Source organism: Ranitomeya imitator, chromosome 2 (genome assembly GCF_032444005.1).
Source record: "Ranitomeya imitator isolate aRanImi1 chromosome 2, aRanImi1.pri, whole genome shotgun sequence".
NCBI lineage: Eukaryota > Metazoa > Chordata > Amphibia > Anura > Dendrobatidae > Ranitomeya > Ranitomeya imitator.
This window is the reverse complement of record NC_091283.1, coordinates 722208636-722230540: the sequence shown is the minus strand read 5'-3', so window position 1 is coordinate 722230540 and position 21905 is coordinate 722208636. Positions and strand designations below refer to the sequence as shown.

General features: G+C 45.4%; 1 protein-coding gene across 1 annotated transcript in view; it reads right to left on the bottom strand.

The window, feature by feature from the left end:
- The window catches only part of MMRN2 (multimerin 2), a 106516-nt gene that overhangs the window by 19988 nt on the left and 64623 nt on the right, over nt 1-21905 (bottom strand). Inside the window, exon 4 of the mRNA XM_069753181.1 lies at nt 18216-18290. Within this exon, the coding sequence (XP_069609282.1) occupies nt 18216-18290 (75 nt within the window). The remainder of the gene's footprint in view (nt 1-18215; nt 18291-21905) is intronic.

The following is a 21905-nucleotide window of genomic DNA, read 5'->3' as shown; positions in this document are numbered from 1 at the left end:
TACCGGTGAATTTCAAAAATAAAAATAGATCATTATTTCCCCATAGCTGTGCCATATAGTGCTCTGCACCGTTCATTATTTCCCCGTAGCTGTGCCCCATATAGTGCTCTGCACCGTTCATTTTGTCCCATAGCTGTGCCCCATATAGTGCTCTGCACCGTTCATTTTGTCTCATATCTGTGCCCCATACTGTGCTCGGCACCGTTCATTATTGCCCCATATCTGTGCCCCATATACAATGCTCTGCACCGTTCATTTTGTCCCATAGCTGTGCCCCATATAGTGCTCTGCACCGTTCATTTTGACCCATAGCTCTGCCCCATACAGTGCTCTGCACCGCACCGTTCATTTTGTCCCATAGCTGTGCCCCATATACAATGCTCTGCACCGTTCATTTTGTCCCATAGCTCTGCCCCATACAGTGCTCTGCACCGTTCATTTTGTCCCATAGCTCTGCCCCATACAGTGCTCTGCACCGTTCATTTTGTCCCATAGCTCTGCCCCATACTGTGCTCGGCACCGTTCATTTTGTCCCATAGCTGTGCCCCATACTGTGCTCGGCACCGTTCATTTTGTCCCATAGCTGTGCCCCATACTGTGCTCGGCACCGTTCATTTTGTCCCATAGCTGTGCCCCATACTGTGCTCGGCACCGTTCGTTTTGTCCCATAGCTCTGCCCCATATAGTGCTCTGCACCGTTCATATTTCCCCATAGATGCTCCACATAAATCTGTGCCGCCGCTGCTGCTGCAATAAAAAAAACAAAAACACATACTCACCTCTCTTGCTTGCAGCTCCCAGCGTCCGGTCCCGGCGTCTCTGCACTGACTGATCAGGCAGAGGGCGCCGCACACACTATATGCGTCATTGCGCCCTCTGACCTGAACAGTCGCCGGGAAGATGGAGCGGCGCCCGGCGGCTGGAACGCAGACAGGTGAATATTACATACTTACCTAGTCCCAGCGATCCTGACGCTCCCTCTGCCTGTCACAGCTGTCTTCGGTGCCGCAGCCTCTTTCTCTATCAGCGGTCACCGGCACCGCTGAGAAGAGAAATGAATAGGCGGCTCCACCCCTATGGGAGGTGGAGCCGCGTATTCATTTCTCTAATGAGCGGTCCCACGTGACCGCTGAAGAGGGGAAGAGCTGCAGCACAGAAGACCGTGGGACGGCAGGGACAGCGCCAGGATCGCTGGGACTAGGTAAGTATACCTCAGCGCCCTCACCCCCTCACCCGCCGACCCTGCCACCCACCTTGACTCGAGTATAAGCCGAGAGGGGCACTTTCAGCCCAAAAATTTGGGCTGAAAATCTCGGCTTATACTTGAGTATATACGGTATATGCTTCTTTGCAAACATGTGGTGATTTATACTGCCAGCCCTATTTATCTTACTATATTGTTAAAATATTTCTTGCAGACATATTATGTGTGATTAGGGGTGTTTTGTACACACTTGTTGTATTTTTAATGTTTTTAGATGTTCTTTGCTGTGGTGTTTAATAAACTATTTGGTATTTTTCTATTCCTTGTGGTTGTGCTGGCCTGTTTGTAGTCCAATCTTTTTTTCTTTTCTTTGCCATATACATTATTGGACTAGGCACTGCACCCCTCTCTTTTTATCCAATACAGCTTGAGTGCACCCTTTCTTATATTTTATACCCACGGCTGGAGGCGCAGAATTGCCGCAGAAATTTCCGCGGCAATTCTGCTACGTGTGCACTTAGCCTAAGGATACTTGAAGGCCATGTAATGCTCCTCTGGGAATTTAGGGAATTACAGTGTCAATATTGACTGACTTTTAGAATTGCAACTTCCTAAAGGTACCGTCACATTAAGCGACGCTAAAGCGATCTAGACAACGATCCCGATCGCTACAGCGTCGCTGTTTGGTCGCTGGAGAGCAGTCACACAGACAGCTCTCCAGCGACCAACAATCCCGAAGTCCCCGGGTAACCAGGGTAAACATCGGGTTACTAAGCGCAGGGCCGCGCTTAGTAACCCGATGTTTACCCTGGTTACCATTGTAAAAGTAAAAAAAAAAAACACTACATACTTACATTCCGGTGTCTGTCCCCCGGCCTCAGCTTCCCTGCTCTGTGTAAGCGCGCTTGCCGGAAAGCAGAGCGGTGACGTCACCGCTGTGCTTTGCTTTACGGCCGGCCGGCGCTGACACTGGGGGACGCAGGGAAGCTGACGCTGAGGAACGTGACAGGAATGTGAGTATGTAGTGTTTTTTTTTTTACTTTTACATTGGTAACCAGGGTAAACATCGGGTTACTAAGCGCGGCCCTGCACTTAGTAACCCGATATTTACCCTGGTTACCAGTGAAGACATCGCTGAATCGGTGTCACACACGCCGATTCAGCGATGTCAGCGGGAGATCCAGCGTCGAAATAAAGTCCTGGACTTTCCCCAGCGACCAACGATCTCCCAGCAGGGGCCTGATCGTTGGTCGCTGTCACACATAACGATTTAGTTAACGATATCATTGCTACGTCACAAAAAGCAACGATATCGTTAACGATATCGTTATGTGTGACGGTACCTTAAAGCTGGCACAAGAATTCCAGTCCTCTTCCTCTCTGAAAAGATTATTCACATATTTAACTTACGTAAGTTAAAGTGAGCCTGACAGCTGATGTATTCTGCTTGATCCATGGGCAGCATGTATCAGGCAGTGACTGTATGATTTCAGCCACATATGTTTAAGTCTCAAACTTTGCAGCATTTTAAAGAAAAACAGTTTAAAAGCCAAAGAGCCGTAAGGGAGACCAGACGGATAGGAGGGTCCCCACCACCTTCTCTGTGCCCACAGCTAGTGACTAGCCGGAAATTCCCTGTGCAGCATTTGAAAATATTTAAAAATATATATTTGTAATAATGCAGCCAATGTTTAATACATCCTGCCCGTGGATCAGGCAGCATGTATCCGCTGTCAGCTTCCTTTAATTTTTAGGATTGCTACTTCCAATGTGTGGGACTAGAGTTCCAATACTCTTCCTCTCTGAACTGGCTACTTGCATATTTAAAATCACAGAGGAGCATTTCAAGTCTCCTTACGCCTAGTTGACGCTATTCACAAGGAAAAGCCTTAACTCTTAGCCTCATAATTTCAATGGAAAGTTTATGAGCTTGTACTCCACTGTGAATATAGGTTATTAAACTTTCTACTGAGCATTGTGCGCCTGGATCACCAAAAGGACAGTCCAAGATTGGTAATAGGTACTCTTTAATGATTAGGAAGACAAAATCAACCAGCTCAACCAACAGAAGATTCATCCGGCAAGGAAGCTTGCTTTCATGCTGCTGCACAGCGTCTTGTAGAAAGCAAGGGAAGGACGATCCAGCTTCCAAGTGCAGGTAAAAACATTTCTTTAATATAATCATTAAAGTGTGGAAGACATGGTGTATCCCAAGTGACAATACCGAGTCTTAGAATGCAGTGTGTGTTCAAAATGCGTTTCGTTGCTGTGATGGTTCCCACATACACCCCTCTTCTTGTCTTAGATACTTTGGATACGTCATGTCAATCAAGTGTAGTGACCCATTCCTGAGTGTGTCCTTCCTTTTAAGTAATCCTGGATTGTGAGTAGCTTCTGTACACTACAGCTCACTCTCTAACTGCCCCTCTATATTATCCCCTGCATTTTTGATCTGTATTTCTCCATTTCTAGTCACCTCCATTTTAGATGCAATGCATTTCTCATTTGCTGGGTTCTGGCGCCATCTAATGGTGAAAGTGTACAATGACTCATCATTATTGTTTTGTAAAAATCTGAGATTTGAATTCAGTGTCCAAGTCACATAGTCAATAGGAGGAGCTGTTTTCCAGGCAAGTCTAGAATGTTCTTTAGTCTGAGGGATGCCTTTAGGGAGAAGCAGAACACATGTGGAGGCTAAAAAAGAGAAGTGTAGAAATCGCGCTACAGTTGTTGGCCAATAATACAACAATTCGTATCCCCAAAAGGAGCCTCTTATTTTTATATTACAATAATGCTCCTTATTGAAAGTACAATAATGCAATACAGACACCCAACAGAGGCTGTAACCTATCAGGCGCTGTCAATCTAATGTGTGTAAGTGATATTCCTCCTGTGTACTATTATAGTCATCTCTATTTTGATTGTATTATGCTGTATACACTTATTGCACCGTTCAATGCATCAAAACCATGACGATATAAACAGAATGTCACCACTTAAGCCGGGTTCTTACCTAGCTTGTGTTTCCTAGGGTGTCCAATTCTTGTTAAAGTGCGGGGATAGGCTGGTGATTAGGGTTGAGCGACCTTGACCTTTTTAGAGTCGAGCCGTGTTTCGCGAAACCCGACTATCTTAGAAGTCGAGTCGAGTGGAATCGGCCGATTATCGCGAAAAGTCGGGTATCGCCCGAAACACGAAACCCAATGCAAGTCAATGGGGGAGCATAGTCGGCAGTGAGTGGAGGCCAGGAAAACACCTACACTGCTCATTTTAATGGCAAAAACATCCATTCTTGTTAAAGAAGCTTGTCAATCGTAATTTACCTTATAATAATTGGAAGGCATTTGAAATTGGGGGTCATTTGGCTAAAGTTGTGGGGGGTAGGGCTGGTTCAAGTAATTAGTGGGCCCAGTAAATCTGGACCACGTCACGGCAGTGGAGCAGGGAGAGGTAAGTATTTCAACTTTGCAAGTGCTGTGAACCTGAGCAAGCAGGGGGGGCCCACTCGTTGGCATTGGCACTGGCACAGGGCCCCTCAAAGTACAGCGGTGTGTTTGCACGGCGGGGGCGCCTCCCACCGGCAGCAACACTTTTGCGTACTATGAGAGGCCCTGTGCCAGTGACGTCGCCAACTAGTATTCCTCCCCCCACCTGATGAAGGAACCTGCACTTTCATCTGCACCTTCCTCTTTGTCCCCGTGTAAGGTGGTATGGTATGCGGGAAGAGGAACCTGACTTTCAGCAGGGTCACAATCTTGCTGTGTAGCGTGCACGGGGAATTTTGCATTGTGGGTCAATGTACCAGCAGACTCATCTATCACTGGCTGGGCAATGGGCAGGATGAGGAGGAAACACAGATATAGGCCCAAAGAATAAAGTGGGCTAAATGCAGTTCAAAATTGGTAACACAGGACTAACCAGGGGGCATTGCAGTGGAGGACAACTGGAATGAGAGGCTGACACAGAGAGTAGGCCCAAATCAGTAAGTAGTCGACATGCAGTTCAAAATTGGCAACCGTAGTAAACAGGCGGCCCAGCTTTGTTCAGTTGAGGAGAACAGCAAGGAGTGGCAGACACCGATAGTAGGCCCCAACCCAACTAGTAGGCCAAATGCAGTCTAACATTAACAACTACTTAACAAGAGCCTGAAAATGGAATTTCAGGACAGGAAACCAGGAGAACAGCAAGGAGTGGCAGACACCGATAGTAGGCCCCAAACCAACTAGTACGCCAAATGCAGTTGTTCCATTTAACTACAATTTAATGAGAGCCTGAAGATAGAAGTTCAGGAAAGGCAACCTGGAGAACACCTTGGAGTGGAACACACCATCTCTCTACACCCCATACCCAATTTGTAGGCCTAATGCAGTGTAGTTTTCAACAACTACTAAACGAGAGTCGGAAGATCGAAGCAATGTGGACGAAACCTGGGGAACACCTTGGAGTGTAACACACCGTCTCTCTACACCCCATACCCAATTTGTAGGCCTAATGCAGTGTAGTTTTCTACAACTACTAAACGAGAGTCGGAAGACCGAAGCAATGTGGACGAAACCAGGGGAACACCTTGGAGTGGAACACACCATCTCTCTACACCCCATACCCAATTTGTAGGCCTAATGCAGTGTAGTTTTCTACAACTACTAAACGAGAGTCGGAAGATCGAAGCAATGTGGACGAAACCTGGGGAACACCTTGGAGTGTAGCACACCGTCTCTCTACACCCCATACCCAATTTGTAGGCCTAATGCAGTGTAGTTTTCTACAACTACTAAACGAGAGTCGGAAGACCGAAGCAATGTGGACGAAACCTGGGGAACACCTTGGAGTGGAACACACCATCTCTCTTCACCCCATACCCAATTTGTAGGCCTAATGCAGTGTAGTTTTCTACAACTACTAAACGAGAGCATGAAGATTGAAGCTCAGGAAAGGCAACCTGGAGAACACCTTGGAGTGGAACACACCATCTCTCTACACCCCATACCCAATTTGTAGGCCTAATGCAGCGTAGTTTCCAACAACTACTAAACGAGAGCATGAAGATCGAACCAATGGCGATGAAACCTGGGGAACACCTTGGAGTGGAACACACCATCTCTCTACACCCCATACCCAATTTGTAGGCCTAATGCAGCGTAGTTTCCAACAACTACTAAACGAGAGCATGAAGATTGAAGCTCAGGAAAGGCAACCTGGAGAACACCTTGGAGTGGAACACACCATCTCTCTACACCCCATACCCAATTTGTAGGCCTATTGCAGCGTAGTTTCCAACAACTACTAAACGAGAGCATGAAGATTGAAGCTCAGGAAAGGCAACCTGGAGAACACCTTGGAGTGGAACACACCATCTCTCTACACCCCATACCCAATTTGTAGGCCTAATGCAGCGTAGTTTCCAACAACTACTAAACGAGAGCATGAAGATTGAAGCTCAGGAAAGGCAACCTGGAGAACACCTTGGAGTGGAACACACCATCTCTCTACACCCCATACCCAATTTGTAGGCCTAATGCAGCGTAGTTTCCAACAACTACTAAACGAGAGCATGAAGATTGAAGCTCAGGAAAGGCAACCTGGAGAACACCTTGGAGTGGAACACACCATCTCTCTACACCCCATACCCAATTTGTAGGCCTAATGCAGCGTAGTTTCCAACAACTACTAAACGAGAGCATGAAGATTGAAGCTCAAGAAAGGCAACCTGGAGGACACCTTGGAGTGGAACACACCATCTCTCTACACCCCATACCCAATTTGTAGGCCTAATGCAGCGTAGTTTCCAACAACTACTAAACGAGAGCATGAAGATTGAAGCTCAGGAAAGGCAACCTGGAGAACACCTTGGAGTGGAACACACCATCTCTCTACACCCCATACCCAATTTGTAGGCCTAATGCAGCGTAGTTTCCAACAACTACTAAACGAGAGCTTGAAGATTGAAGCTCAGGAAAGGCAACCTGGAGAACACCTTGGAGTGGAACACACCATCTCTCTACACCCCATACCCAATTTGTAGGCCTAATGCAGCGTAGTTTCCAACAACTACTAAACGAGAGCATGAAGATTGAAGCAATGGAGAGGAAACCTGGGGAACACCTTGGGGAGGCAGACACCATTAGTAGGCCCTACCAAAGTTGTACACCCAATGCAGTTTTAAAATTCCTAGAGGCTGAAAACAAGACTATTGACGCTCAGCTTTTTTCAAAGGAACACAGCTGAATTGAGTGGCGCAGACAGACACAGGTAGTAGGACTCAAACCAAAAATGTGGCTCACTGCAGCAGAAAAAAGTTACAGGGGTACACAAGCTGCAGTGCTCTGGGCAGTGGAGGACATTTTCAATAGTGAACCGCAGACAGACTTTGTACACCTACTATTAAAAAAAGGATGCTCTATGCAATTATAAATAGGTTCTAGGGGTACACGGGCAGCAGTGGTGTGGTCAGTGGAGGCCTAGTGGAAGGAGTGACCGCAGACAGGCATCGAAGGCCTAAAATAATAACACATGGCTGTAGGCAATTTTAAATTGGTTCCAGGGGTACACGGGCAGCAGTGGCCTGGTCAGTGTAGTAGTAGTAGAAAGAACGGACCGCAGACAGGCATCGAAGGCCTAAAATAAAAAAATTGGGCTGGCTGTAGGCAATTTTAAATTGGTTCCAGGGGTACACGGGCAGCAGTGGTGTGGTCAGTGGAGGCATATTGTAAGGAGTGACCGCAGACAGGCATCGAAGGCCTAAAATAATAACACATGGCTGTAGGCAATTTTAAATTGGTTCCAGGGGTACATGGGCAGCAGTGGTGTGGTCAGTGGAGGCCTAGTGGAAGGAGTGACCGCAGACAGGCATCGAAGGCCTAAAATAAAAAAATTAGGCTGGCTGTAGGCAATTTTAAATTGGTACCAGGGGTACACGGGCAGCAGTGGTGTGGTCAGTGGAGGCCTAGTGGAAGGAGTGACCGCAGACAGGCATCGAAGGCCTAAAATAATAACACATGGCTGTAGGCAATTTTAAATTGGTTCCAGGGGTACACGGGCAGCAGTGGCCTGGTCAGTGTAGTAGTAGTAGAAAGAACGGACCGCAGACAGGCATCGAAGGCCTAAAATAAAAAAATTGGGCTGGCTGTAGGCAATTTTAAATTGGTTCCAGGGGTACACGGGCAGCAGTGGTGTGGTCAGTGGAGGCATATTGTAAGGAGTGACCGCAGACAGGCATCGAAGGCCTAAAATAATAACACATGGCTGTAGGCAATTTTAAATTGGTTCCAGGGGTACACGGGCAGCAGTGGTGTGGTCAGTGGAGGCCTAGTGGAAGGAGTGACCGCAGACAGGCATCGAAGGCCTAAAATAAAAAAATTGGGCTGGCTGTAGGCAATTTTAAATTGGTTCCAGGGGTACACGGGCAGCAGTGGTGTGGTCAGTGAAGGCCTAGTGGAAGGAGTGACCGCAGACAGGCATCGAAGGCCTAAAATAATAACACATGGCTGTAGGCAATTTTAAATTGGTTCCAGGGGTACACGGGCAGCAGTGGCCTGGTCAGTGTAGTAGTAGTAGAAAGAACGGACCGCAGACAGGCATCGAAGGCCTAAAATAAAAAAATTGGGCTGGCTGTAGGCAATTTTAAATTGGTTCCAGGGGTACACGGGCAGCAGTGGTGTGGTCAGTGGAGGCATATTGTAAGGAGTGACCGCAGACAGGCATCGAAGGCCTAAAATAATAACACATGGCTGTAGGCAATTTTAAATTGGTTCCAGGGGTACACGGGCAGCAGTGGTGTGGTCAGTGGAGGCCTAGTGGAAGGAGTGACCGCAGACAGGCATCGAAGGCCTAAAATAAAAAAATTGGGCTGGCTGTAGGCAATTTTAAATTGGTTCCAGGGGTACACGGGCAGCAGTGGTGTGGTCAGTGGAGGCATAGTGGAAGGAGTGACCGCAGACAGGCTTCGAAGGCCTAACATAACAAAAATGTCAATACAATGGTATTGTCAGTGGCAGGCATTGAAGGATGTCAGCGCATAGACTAAACATTGGTGGAGCTGTGAGATAATTTTGCAAGTGGTAGAGCACTGTTTGAGCTGGGGGGGGGGGAACTGTCTTGTGGCCGGCGGTACAGGCCCAGGGCCCCTCATATTACAACGGTGTGTCTGACGTTGGGTGCGCACCACCACCACCAGAGACACTTTATTGTACTAGGAGGGACCCAGTGGCAGTGCCGTCGACCAAAAGCGGGCACACCCACCTCTTCAGACAAACAGCACTCTCACGGGTGCTGTCGCCAAGTGTCGATACCACGGCCCCGTGTGGGGAGTTTGGCCATTTAGTGAGGTGTAAACATGTCGTATGCTGGACAATCAGGTGCAGAAAATTACGAGATTGGAAAAGGCATTCAGAATAGTCCACAGGCAAGACCTTTTCATAGGAAAGCTAGGTGTCAGCCGGGCAAGGTGGGGCAAGATTTCGAAATCCAGTTGTGGTTCATTTTAATGAAGGTTAGATCATTTACATTTTGGGTAGCCAGACGAGTCCTTTTTTCTGTTAGTATTGAACCTGCAGCACTGAATACTCTTTCTGATAGGACACTAGCTGCCGGGCAAGCAAGCTCCTGCAATGCATATTCTGCCAATTCTGGCCAGGTGTCTAATTTTGATGCCCAGTAATCAAATGGGAATGACGGTTGAGGGAGAACATCGATAAGGGATGAAAAATAGTTTGTAACCATACTGGACAAATGTTGTCTCCTGTCACTTTGAATTGATGCTGCAGTACCTGTCCTGTCTGCGGTCATAGCAAAATCACTCCACAACCTGGTCAGAAAACCCCTCTGGCCAACGCCACTTCTGATTTCTGCCCCTCTAACTCCTCTGGTCTGCTGGCCCCTGCAGCTCGTGTGAGAACGATCACGGGCGCTGTGTGCAGGGAATGCCAGAAGCAAACGGTCAACAAGAGTTGATTGTTTGGTTGCTAATATTAGTTCCAAGTTCTCATGTGGCATTATATTTTGCAATTTGCCTTTATAGCGATGATCAAGGAGGCAGGCCAACCAGTAATCGTCATCGTTCATCATTTTAGTTATGCGTGTGTCCCTTTTGAGGATACGTAAGGCATAATCCGCCATGTGGGCCAAAGTTCCAGTTCTCAAATCTGCGGTTGTGCTTGGTTGAGGGGCAGTTTCAGGCAAATCCACGTCACTTGTGTCCCTCCAAAAAACCAGAACCCGGCCTTGCCGCGCCACCAATTTCCAGTGGCCCCGGAAAAGCTTCCTCATTAAAAATATAATCATCCCCATCATCCTCCTCGTCCTCCTCCTCCTCTTCGCCCGCTAACTCGTCCTGTACACTGCCCTGGCCAGACAATGGCTGACTGTCATCAAGGCTTTCCTCTTCCTCAGCTGCAGACGCCTGATCCTTTATGTGCGTCAAACTTTGCATCAGCAGACGCATTAGGGGGATGCTCATGCTTATTATGGCGTTGTCTGCACTAACCAGCCGTGTGCATTCCTCAAAACACTGAAGGACTTGACACATGTCTTGAATCTTCGACCACTTCACACCTGACAACTCCATGTCTGCCATCCTACTGCCTGCCCGTGTATGTGTATCCTCCCACAAAAACATAACAGCCCGCCTCTGTTCGCACAGTCTCTGAAGCATGTGCAGTGTTGAGTTCCACCTTGTTGCAACGTCTATGATTAGGCGATGCTGGGGAAGGTTCAAAGAACGCTGATAGGTCTGCATACGGCTGGAGTGTACGGGCGAACGGCGGATATGTGAGCAAAGTCCACGCACTTTGAGGAGCAGGTCGGATAACCCCGGATAACTTTTCAGGAAGCACTGCACCACCAGGTTTAAGGTGTGAGCCAGGCAAGGAATGTGTTTCAGTTGGGAAAGGGAGATGGCAGCCATGAAATTCCTTCCGTTATCACTCACTACCTTGCCTGCCTCAAGATCTACAGTGCCCAGCCACGACTGCGTTTCTTTCTGCAAGAACTCGGACAGAACTTCCGCGGTGTGTCTGTTGTCGCCCAAACACTTCATAGCCAATACAGCCTGCTGACGTTTGCCAGTAGCTGCCCCATAATGGGAGACCTGGTGTGGCAACAGTGGCAGCTGCGGATGGAGTGGTTGTGCGACTGCGGTCTGTGGACGAGCTCTCGCTTCTGCAGGAGGACGAAGAGGAGGAGGAGGGGGTGCGAACGGCTACAGCCAACTGTTTCCTAGACCGTGGGCTAGGCAGAACTGTCCCAAACTTGCTGTCCCCTGTGGACCCTGCATCCACAACATTCACCCAGTGTGCCGTGATGGACACGTAACGTCCCTGGCCATGCCTACTGGTCCATGCAACTGTTGTCAGGTGCACCTTTGTGCTCACAGATTGCCTGAGGGCATGGACGATGCGCTCTTTAACATGCTGGTGGAGGGCTGGGATGGCTTTTCTGGAAAAAAAGTGTCGACTGGGTAGCTCGTAGCGTGGTACAGCGTAGTCCATCAGGGCTTTGAAAGCTTCGCTTTCAACTAACCGGTAGGGCATCATCTCTAACGAGATTAGTCTAGCTATGTGGGCGTTCAAACCCTGTGTACGCGGATGCGAGGCTAAGTACTTCCTTTTTCTAACCATAGTCTCATGTAGGGTGAGCTGGACTGGAGAGCTGGAGATCGTGGAACTAGCGGGGGTGCCGGTGGACATGGCAGACTGAGAGACGGTGGGAGATGGTATTGTTGCCGCCGGTGCCCTAGATGCAGTGTTTCCTACTACGAAACTGGTGATTCCCTGACCCTGACTGCTTTGGCCTGGCAAAGAAACCTGCACAGATACTGCAGGTGGTGCGGAAAATGGTGGCCCTACACTGCCGGAAGGGATGTTGCGTTGCTGACTAGCTTCATTGGCCGAGGGTGCTACAACCTTAAGGGACGTTTGGTAGTTAGTCCAGGCTTGCAAATGCATGGTGGTTAAATGTCTATGCATGCAACTTGTATTGAGACTTTTCAGATTCTGTCCTCTGCTTAAGGTAGTTGAACATTTTTGATAGATGACTTTGCGCTGATCAATTGGATGTTGTTTAAAAAAATGCCAGACTGCACTCTTTCTAGCATCGGATACCTTTTCAGGCATTGCAGACTGAGCTTTAACCGGATGGCCACGCTGTCCTCCAACAGGTTTTGGCTTTGCCACGCGTTTTGGGCAAGATACGGGCCCGGCAGATGGAACCTGTTGCGATGTTGATGCCTGCTGCGGCCCCTCCTCCTCCGCTTCAGAACTGCTGCCGCCTGCACCCTGTTCCCCCAATGGCTGCCAATCGGGGTCAAGAACTGGGTCATCTATTACCTCTTCTTGTAGCTCGTGTGCAACTTCGTCTGTGTCACCGTGTCGGTCGGTGGTATAGCGTTCGTGATGGGGCAACATAGTCTCATCAGGGTCTGATTCTTGATCATTACCCTGCGAGGGCAATGTTGTGGTCTGAGTCAAAGGACCAGCATAGTAGTCTGGCTGTGGCTGTGCATCAGTGCACTCCATGTCAGATTCAACTTGTAATGGGCATGGACTGTTAACTGCTTCACTTTCTAAGCCAGGGACGGTATGTGTAAAGAGCTCCATGGAGTAACCCGTTGTGTCGCCTGCTGCATTCTTCTCTGTTGTTGTTTTTGCTGAAGAGGACAAGGAAGCGACTTGTCCCTGACCGTGAACATCCACTAACGACGCGCTGCTTTGACATTTACCAGTTTCACGAGAGGAGGCAAAAGAGCTAGAGGCTGAGTCAGCAAGATAAGCCAAAACTTGCTCTTGCTGCTCCGGCTTTAAAAGCGGTTTTCCTACTCCCAGAAAAGGGAGCGTTCGAGGCCTTGTGTAGCCAGACGACGAACCTGGCTCCACAGCTCCAGACTTAGGTGCAATATTTTTTTTCCCACGACCAGTTGATGCTCCACCACTACCACTGCCCTCATTACCAGCTGACAATGAACGCCCCCGGCCACGACCTCTTCCACCAGACTTCCTCATTGTTTTAAAAACGTAACCAAACTAACGGTATTTGTTGCTGTCACACAACTTACACGGTGAGCTATAACTTCAGTATGATTTAGCTACCCCTTTACAGGTGAGTGAGACCACAACGAAAATCAGGCACAATGTTACACACTCTGTTGTAGGTGGCAACAAATGAGAGAGATGCCACACACGCAGGACTGTCACTGAAGCACAAATGTAAATATTAATCTCCCACTGATTGATTTTTTTTTTTTTTCAGGGAGACTTTAGGAAAAAAAAATAATAGAATAAAATGATTTTTTCAGGAAGAATTTAGAAACCAAATAAAATAAAATGATTTTTTCAGGGAGAATTTAGAAAACAAATAAAACAAAAAAAGGCTTTCTATGGCCCACTGAGTGAGAGATGATGCACACAGGAGTCAGGAGTGGCACACAAGCCCAGAGGCCAATATTTATCTCCCACTGATTGATGTAGTGATTTTTTCAGGTAGATTTTGGAACCCAAATCAAGCTAAAAAAATAATAGGTTTTCTATGGCCCACAATTGGAGAGAGAGAGAGAGATGGCACACCCAGGAGTCAAGACTGGCACACAAGCAGAAAGGGCAATATTAATCTCCCACTGATTTGATTTTTTTTTTTTTCAGGGAGACTTTAGGAAAAAAAAATAATAGAATAAAATGATTTTTTCAGGAAGAATTTAGAAACCAAATAAAATAAAATGATTTTTTCAGGGAGAATTTAGAAAACAAATAAAACAAAAAAAGGCTTTCTATGGCCCACTGAGTGAGAGATGACGCACACAGGAGTCAGGAGTGGCACACAAGCCCAGAGGCCAATATTTATCTCCCACTGATTGATTTATTGATTTTTTCAGGTAGAATTTAGAACCCAAATCAACCAAAAACATAAATAGGCTTTCTATGGCCCACTATTTGTGAGAGAGATGGCACGCTCAGGACTGGCACACAAGCCCAGAGGCCAATATTAATATCCCACTTTTTATTTTTTTTCAGGGAAAATTTATAAACCCAATAAAAAAAATAATAAATAGGCTTTCTATGGCCCACTATCTGGGAGAGAGAGATGGCACGCTTAGGACTGGCACACAAGCCCAAAGGCCAATATTAATCTCCCTTTTTTTTTTCAGGGAGAATTTATAAAACCAAAAAAAAAAAAATAAATAGGCTTTCTATGGCCCACTATTTGTGAGAGAGATGGCACGCTCAGGACTGGCACACAAGCCCAGAGGCCAATATTAATCTCCCACTTTTTTTTTTTGTTCCAGGGAAAATTTATAAACCCAATAAAAAAAATAATAAATAGGCTTTCTATGGCCCACTATCTGAGAGAGAGAGATGGCACGCTTAGGACTGGCACACAAGCCCAAAGGCCAATATTAATCTCCCTTTTTTTTTTCAGGGAGAATTTATAAAACCAAAAAAAAATAAAATAAATAGGCTTTCTGTGGCCCACTATTTGTGAGAGAGATGGCACGCTCAGGACTGGCACACAAGCCCAGAGGCCAATATTAATCTCCCACTTTTTTTTTTTTTGTTCCAGGGAAAATTTATGAACCCAATAAAAAAAATAATAAATAGGCTTTCTATGGCCCACTATCTGAGAGAGAGAGATGGCACGCTTAGGACTGGCACACAAGCCCAAAGGCCAATATTAATCTCCCACTGATTGATTTATTGATTTTTTCAGGTAGAATTTAGAACCCAAATAAAGCAAAAAAAAAAAAAATAGGCTTTCTATGGCCCACTGAGTGAGTGATGATGCACACAGGAGTCAGGAGTGGCACACAAGCCCTGAGGCCAATATTTTTCTCCCACTGATTGATGTAGTGATTTTTTCAGATAGATTTTAGAACCCAAATCAAGCAAAAAAATAAATAGGCTTTCTATGGCCCACTGACTGAGAGATGGCACACACAGGAGTCAAGAGTGGCACACAAGCCCTGAGGCCAATATTTTTCTCCCACTGATTGATGTAGTGATTTTTTCAGGTAAATTTTATAACCCAAATCAAGCAAAAAAATAAATAGGCTTTCTATGGCCCACTGAGTGAGAGATGGCACAGACAGGGATGGCACTCTAGCAGAAATGTAAATCTTAATCTCCCACAAAAAAAAAAAAAAAAAAAACAGGGAGTGTCCAACAATTACTATCTCCCTGCAGTAATCTCAGCCAGGTATGGCAGGCAGCAATAAGGAGTGGACTGATGCACAAATTAAATAAAAAGTGTGGACAAACAAAAAAGATAGCTGTGCAGAAAGGAAGGAACAAGAGGATTTGTGCTTTGAAAAAAGCAGTTGGTTTGCACAGCGGCGTACACACAGCAATGCAGCTATCAGGGAGCCTTCTAGGGCAGCCCAATGAGCTACAGCGCTGAGGGGAAAAAAAAAAAAAAAGTAGCTTCCACTGTCCCTGCACACCGAAGGTGGTGTTGGGCAGTGGAAATCGCTACAGCACAAGCGGTTTGGTGGTTAATGGACCCTGCCTAACGCTATCCCTGCTTCTGACGAAGCGGCAGCAACCTCTCCCTAAGCTCAGATCAGCAGCAGTAACATGGCGGTCGGCGGGAACGCCCCTTTATAGCCCCTGTGACGCCGCAGACAGCAAGCCAATCACTGCAATGCCCTTCTCTAAGATGGTGGGGACCAGGACCTATGTCATCACGCTGCCCACACTCTGCGTTTACCTTCATTGGCTGAGAAATGGCGCTTTTCGCGTCATTGAAACGCGACTTTGGCGCGAAAGTTGCGTACCGCATGGCCGACCCCGCACAGGGGTCGGATCGGGTTTCATGAAACCCGACTTTGCCAAAAGTCGGCGACTTTTGAAAATGAACGACCCGTTTCGCTCAACCCTACTGGTGATGGTATTTAGCAGCCATGAAGTCCCATAAAAATCAATATTTTATTAAACAACCTTAAAACCACCAGATACAGTACAATGATGCAATAGAGGGAAACAGACATGTATTCCTAATGGCCATATATGACGGGCCAGGGCACCACCTCATAACCTGCTTGGATGTAACAATACACCACATGATAATGAACATGGGAAATAGTAGATGTTAAATCAACTTAGTACATACCCGGTATATACAGGGAAAGCAGGATGGATAGGTGACCGGACCTGACCCTGACGCGGGTTTCGGAGCAGGCAACTCCTTTCTCAAGATATAGATGTGCCCCGCACCCTCGCACACTCTAGGTGGGGGTGGTAACCCTGAGGAAGAAGGACGCGATCCTTTGAAACGCGTCAGTTGGCTATTTTGGCCCCAGCGAGGCTCCTTAGCCTGGTGATGTCACACGCTGCAGTGAATACTAGCGGCCATCTTTTTTCAGAGCATCCAGCGATGCCACTGGCCAGGGCACTTCTGGCTCTGCACAGCAACGTGCACTCTTTGCAAATACCATCACCAGCCTATCACCCGCACTTTTGAAGGACTTTAACAAGAATTGGACACCCTAGGAAACACAAGCAAGGTAAGAACCCGGCTTTAGTGGTGACATTCTGTTGATATGGTCGTGGTTGTGATGCATTGAACTGTGCAATAAGTGTATACAGCACAATACAATCACAATAGAGATGACTATAATAGTACATAGGAGGAATATCACTTACACACATTAGATTGACAGCGCCTGATAGGTTACAGCCTCTGTTGGGTGTCTGTATTGCATTACTGTACTTTCAATAAGGAGCATTATTGTAATATAAAAATAAGAGGCTTCTTTTGGGGATATAAATTGTTGTATTATTGGCCAACAACTGTAGCGCGATATCTACACTTCTCTTTTTTATCTTTGCGATTTTGACATAGTTGGCACAGTGCTTGTCATGGTATCAGTAGTTTCAGGACTTTTTTACGTGCCAGAGTGCTTCTTTTTTTTGCTTTGCATGTGGAGACTGTTTTCACTACAATATTTCCTGCAGGCCAAAGGACCACAGTTTTTACATTCACCTATAAGTACTTGTGCAAGTGCCGTGACACGCTGTGGGGTTAACCCCTAGTACAGGTCTGTAACCTCTAATTGCTGCATCCACCTCCTTCTATAAAGTACCAAAAGACACTGTCCAGTGCTCTTAATGCTCCAGACCCCAATCACATCTCAGCATCTAAGTGTGAACTGTAATTGCCATGGACTACTCATGAGAGACTGTTTCTTATTTGTTCCAAGTTATAATTTCTGTTCCTGCTGAAGTAAAAGCAACTCTTATCCTTGAGACCGGTGTGTGTCAAAATTCCTTTGGCTGCAGGGAGCGTTCGGTCTGGTCATTACATAAGCATCAGGAAATCCTAGGAGAAAACATGACCTTCTTTGAAGAGTTTGAAGCTTGGTCGAGACTGGACTTTCCAACTGGACTATGATCCCTAGCACAGTTCAAAGTCCACCAATGTTTGGTTTCACAAGAAGTCCTGGAAGATTCTGGAATGGCTGCCACAGTCCCCAGATTTGAACCCCATGGAATATTTTTGCTGGAATTTAAAGAAGACAATTGCAGAATGGAAACCCAAGAACATGAGTGAACTGGAGGCCATTGCCCATGAGGAATGGGATAAGATTTCTCAGGAATGATGCCAGAATTTGCAGTGTAGTGAAGCATCAAAGTTACAGCAAGTCATAGCTGTCAAAGTTTGCTCTATTAGTGTTGAAAAGTTTGTCATAAAGGGGCTGAATAATTCTGACACTACAGTAGTCAGTGAAAGTGGCATTTGGTGTTGAATTTGTACAAACCACTTGTTATATTAGTTGTGTTGAGCAATTATAAAATTATTTTTTGATTGGTTTATTGCAAACAGCAGAACATTTGTAAATTTTGGTAATAAACTTAATGGGCAATAAGCGTTTAATAAAGTTGATTGAAACTGTCTTTTGTAGTTTTAGAGGTACTCCTCTTTTTGTTTTGCTTTAAATCAAGATTGAAACGAGTTTCAAAAATATTATACAGAATTATTTTACATTTGCTTCTTTTATATTACTTATGCAACTTGTACTTTAAAACCTTACCTGCGCTATGTGGAGATTCTTCAGTTTTCTCAGAACTGGATATGTGGTCCAGTGGAACCTGAATAGCATTAGGATCTGTAAATGTAAAGTCACTGTTACAATGGTGGCTAGCTAGTACTATGGTTTTTATGAAATTACGGTATTTTTCCAAGAGCCCCAAATGACTGCTCTTATCCATCAAGAAAAGAATTAGTGTAAAAAAATACATGCACCAGTTTATATAAGTGATTCACTTTAAAACGTTTCTTTTTATATAGCAAAACTATACTATGTTGAATGGCATATATTGTATGTGTTTTATAAAATGTCATTCAGACACCAGTCTGTTAAATCTAGAACAGATAGAAAACAAAGGGTCCTATAACACAGATTTCTTCATCTCTTGGCATCACAGACCTGGCACTATCCAGGATCTCTTCATACCTAACAGATCAGACATTAAGCCTCTCCCACTCACACACCACCTCCTCATCACACAACATATCTGTCGATATCACCCAAAGGTTCAGTTCTATGAACCCTGCTCTTCTCTGTCGATACCTTCGGCCTGGGACAGCTCATAGAGTCCTACGACTCTCTATGCTGATGATACACAGATCTACCGTTCTGGACCCGATATCACCTCCTTACAAACCAAAATCCCACAAAGTCTGTCCAGTATCTCATCCTTCTCTGTTAGATTTCTAAAACTTACCTTGGACAAAGCAGAATTGGCTATCTTTCCCCAATCTCACTCAACCCCCCCAACAGACCTATCCATCAAAGTCAATGGCTGCTCACTCTCTGCTACTGCAAGCTTGCTGTCTCTGGGTAATCCTTGACTCTGATCTCTCCTGCAAACAATATGTCCAAACCCTTTCTACTTCCTGCCAACTCCAACTGAAAAACATTTCCTGGATCCACACATTCCTTAGTCAAGAATCTGCAAAAAACTCTAGTGCATGCCCTCATCATCTCCCACCTGGATTAATGCAACCTCCTGCTCTGTGACCTCCTTTTTAACACTCTTGCACCCCTCCAATCTATCCTAAACTCTGCTGCCCAACTAATCCTTCTGTCCCCCATCTTTTCCCTGGCTTCTCCTCTCTGAAAATCTCTTTACTGGCTCCTCATTGCCCAGAGACTTCAGTTCAAAACCCTAACCATGGAATAAACAGGCATCCACAACCTGTCACCTCCATACATCTGTGACCTAGTCTCCCGGTACTTATCTGCATGCAACCTCCGATCCTCAGGAGATCTTCCCACAGTCAGATATTTCCCATGCGTCACCCCTACTTTGGAACTCTCTACCCGAACATATAAGACTCTCACCCACTGTGAAAACCTTCAAAAGGAACCTGAAGATCCACCTCTTCCGACAAGCCTATAACCTGCAGCAATCCTCATTCCACCATACCGCTTCACGGCCAGCTCTACCTTCACCTACTGCATCTTTACTCATCCCTTGTAGACTCAGAACTCTTGCAGGCAGGATCCTGTACCAGTTGGTGACTTGTTTTGTTGTTTTGTTCAAGATTATTTATTGTACTTAATTTTTATTATGTATACCCCTTTTCAGATGTAAAGCATCATGGAATAAATAGCGCGATTATAATAAATAATAATAATAATAATAATAATAATACAAGTCCCCAGGCTATGAACAGGATAGGTTCTATAGGTTTGTTCTTAAAGCGTAGCTGTCAACAAAAATGACCCGTCCTTTTTATTATAATACTACAGTATATTACACATAAAAAATGAAAAGCTTTTCTAAATAAAATGAATACAAAAATCACTAGATTAACACATTTGCATATATTGCAAAGAGCACGTGCATGGAATGCAAATACCACAGTCTGGAGAAGGTTGCCACCACCTCCTAGCATTCTGAGCGCACTATGTCACTTCACAGCCTGGAAATGACCTCACTTCTTAGACCAGAGAGATCATGTTCAGGACTGTGGTCCAGGAAAGAAATATATCTTGGTACCGTGTTAGCCAGTAGATAGAAAAATATTTTGAATTGAGAGTCCTCAGTGGTTGATACCTTTTAATGGCTAACTGAAAAGATGGTAACAAATTGCAAGCTTTCGAGACTACATACGTCTCTTCATCAGGCAAAGATTAAAACAAATTTTGAAGAATCACATATTTATGCACAACATAGTATAGAAAAAAGAAAAAAAAAGGGGGGAAAAACACCATGGATAAGCCAGGTGACATGAAACAGAATTACCATGGGTGATAAACAGTTACGTCCATAAATATTGGGCCAATTCTTAGATAAGGAATGTTTTATTGTCCTGTGATTAGGGTCTCTGTTGTGATGACCCCACATGGTCTGATGGGCAAGTTCCTTAGTTGATATAAAAAGACATAAATCCGTGTGACACATTCATTCCTTCAGTTAGAGTGTCAAAGGTCGTCATCAGTTTATATTACCAGACTCTCCTATCTTTCTGCGATTTGAAATTCCCTTTTAGGACAAGTAATTTCATGTCCATAATGTTATGATTTGTGAGACTGAAATGTATTGCCACAGGTATATCCATTCTTTTTTCTCTTATTGTATGGCGGTGAGAGTTCAACCTTGTTCTCAGTTTCTGCCCTGTCTCACCCACATACAGACCCCCAGTTGGACATTTAGTACAAATAATTAGGTACACCACATTAGAAGTGACGCAGCTGAAAGTACCTGGTATCTTGTAGTTCTGATGTGAGTTGGGGATCTTTATCTTGTCCGTGGTCATTATAAATGGACAGGTTTTAAATTTTTTCTGGTTGCAAGGAAAGGTACCTGCAGCTGTTGGAGAGGACAGGGAGCTCTTGACAATGATGCTTCTTAGATTTGGGGGCTGCCTAAAACACAGTAGTGGGGGGTCTTTCATCAACTTACATCAACTAAGGAACTTGCCCATCAGACCATGTGGGGTCACCACAACAGAGACCCTAATCACAGGACAATAAAACAATCCTTATCTAAGAATTGGCCCAATATTTATGGACGTAACTGTTTATCACTCATGGTAATTCTGCTTCATGTCACCTGGCTTATCCATGGTTTTTTTCCCCCTCCTCTTTTTTCTATACTATGTTGTGCATAAATATGTGATTCTTCAGAATTTGTTTTAGTCTATACCTGATGAAGAGACCTGTGTAGTCTCGAAAGCTTGCAATTTGTTACCATCTTTTCAGTTAGCCATTAAAAGGTATCAACCACTGAGGACTCTCAATTTTAAATATTTTTCAGGACGATGGTGTGAAGCTGCTGGCTGGGACAGAGTTACCTCATCAGACATGTGTTTTCGGCCTCTGTGTACTTCCTTAGTGACCATCACTGTCACACTGGTCACAATACTGTTTAGGGGTCTGCATAGGGTTATAATTCTACATAAACATATTGCCATGGGCAAATAAGGGACCCCTAACTAAAGACCCTAATAAAACATATTTTTTAATCCTCATTGGCTTGTTAAAAACACATATTGCAATAATAAGGAGCTAAATTTAATCTGGCATGTCCTGATTTTAGAAAGTAAAGTAGTTAATATGTTATTATTGTGTAATGGTTATGGACACCAGAGAGGTGCATCGAGACAGGGAACACCGATAAGGCCCTTACTCCTGGCAACTCTTCTCTTTGAAGCCACATCCTTGGCAGCCGCGCATACAATATCAGTCCATCTGCGGTGTTTCTGCACTATG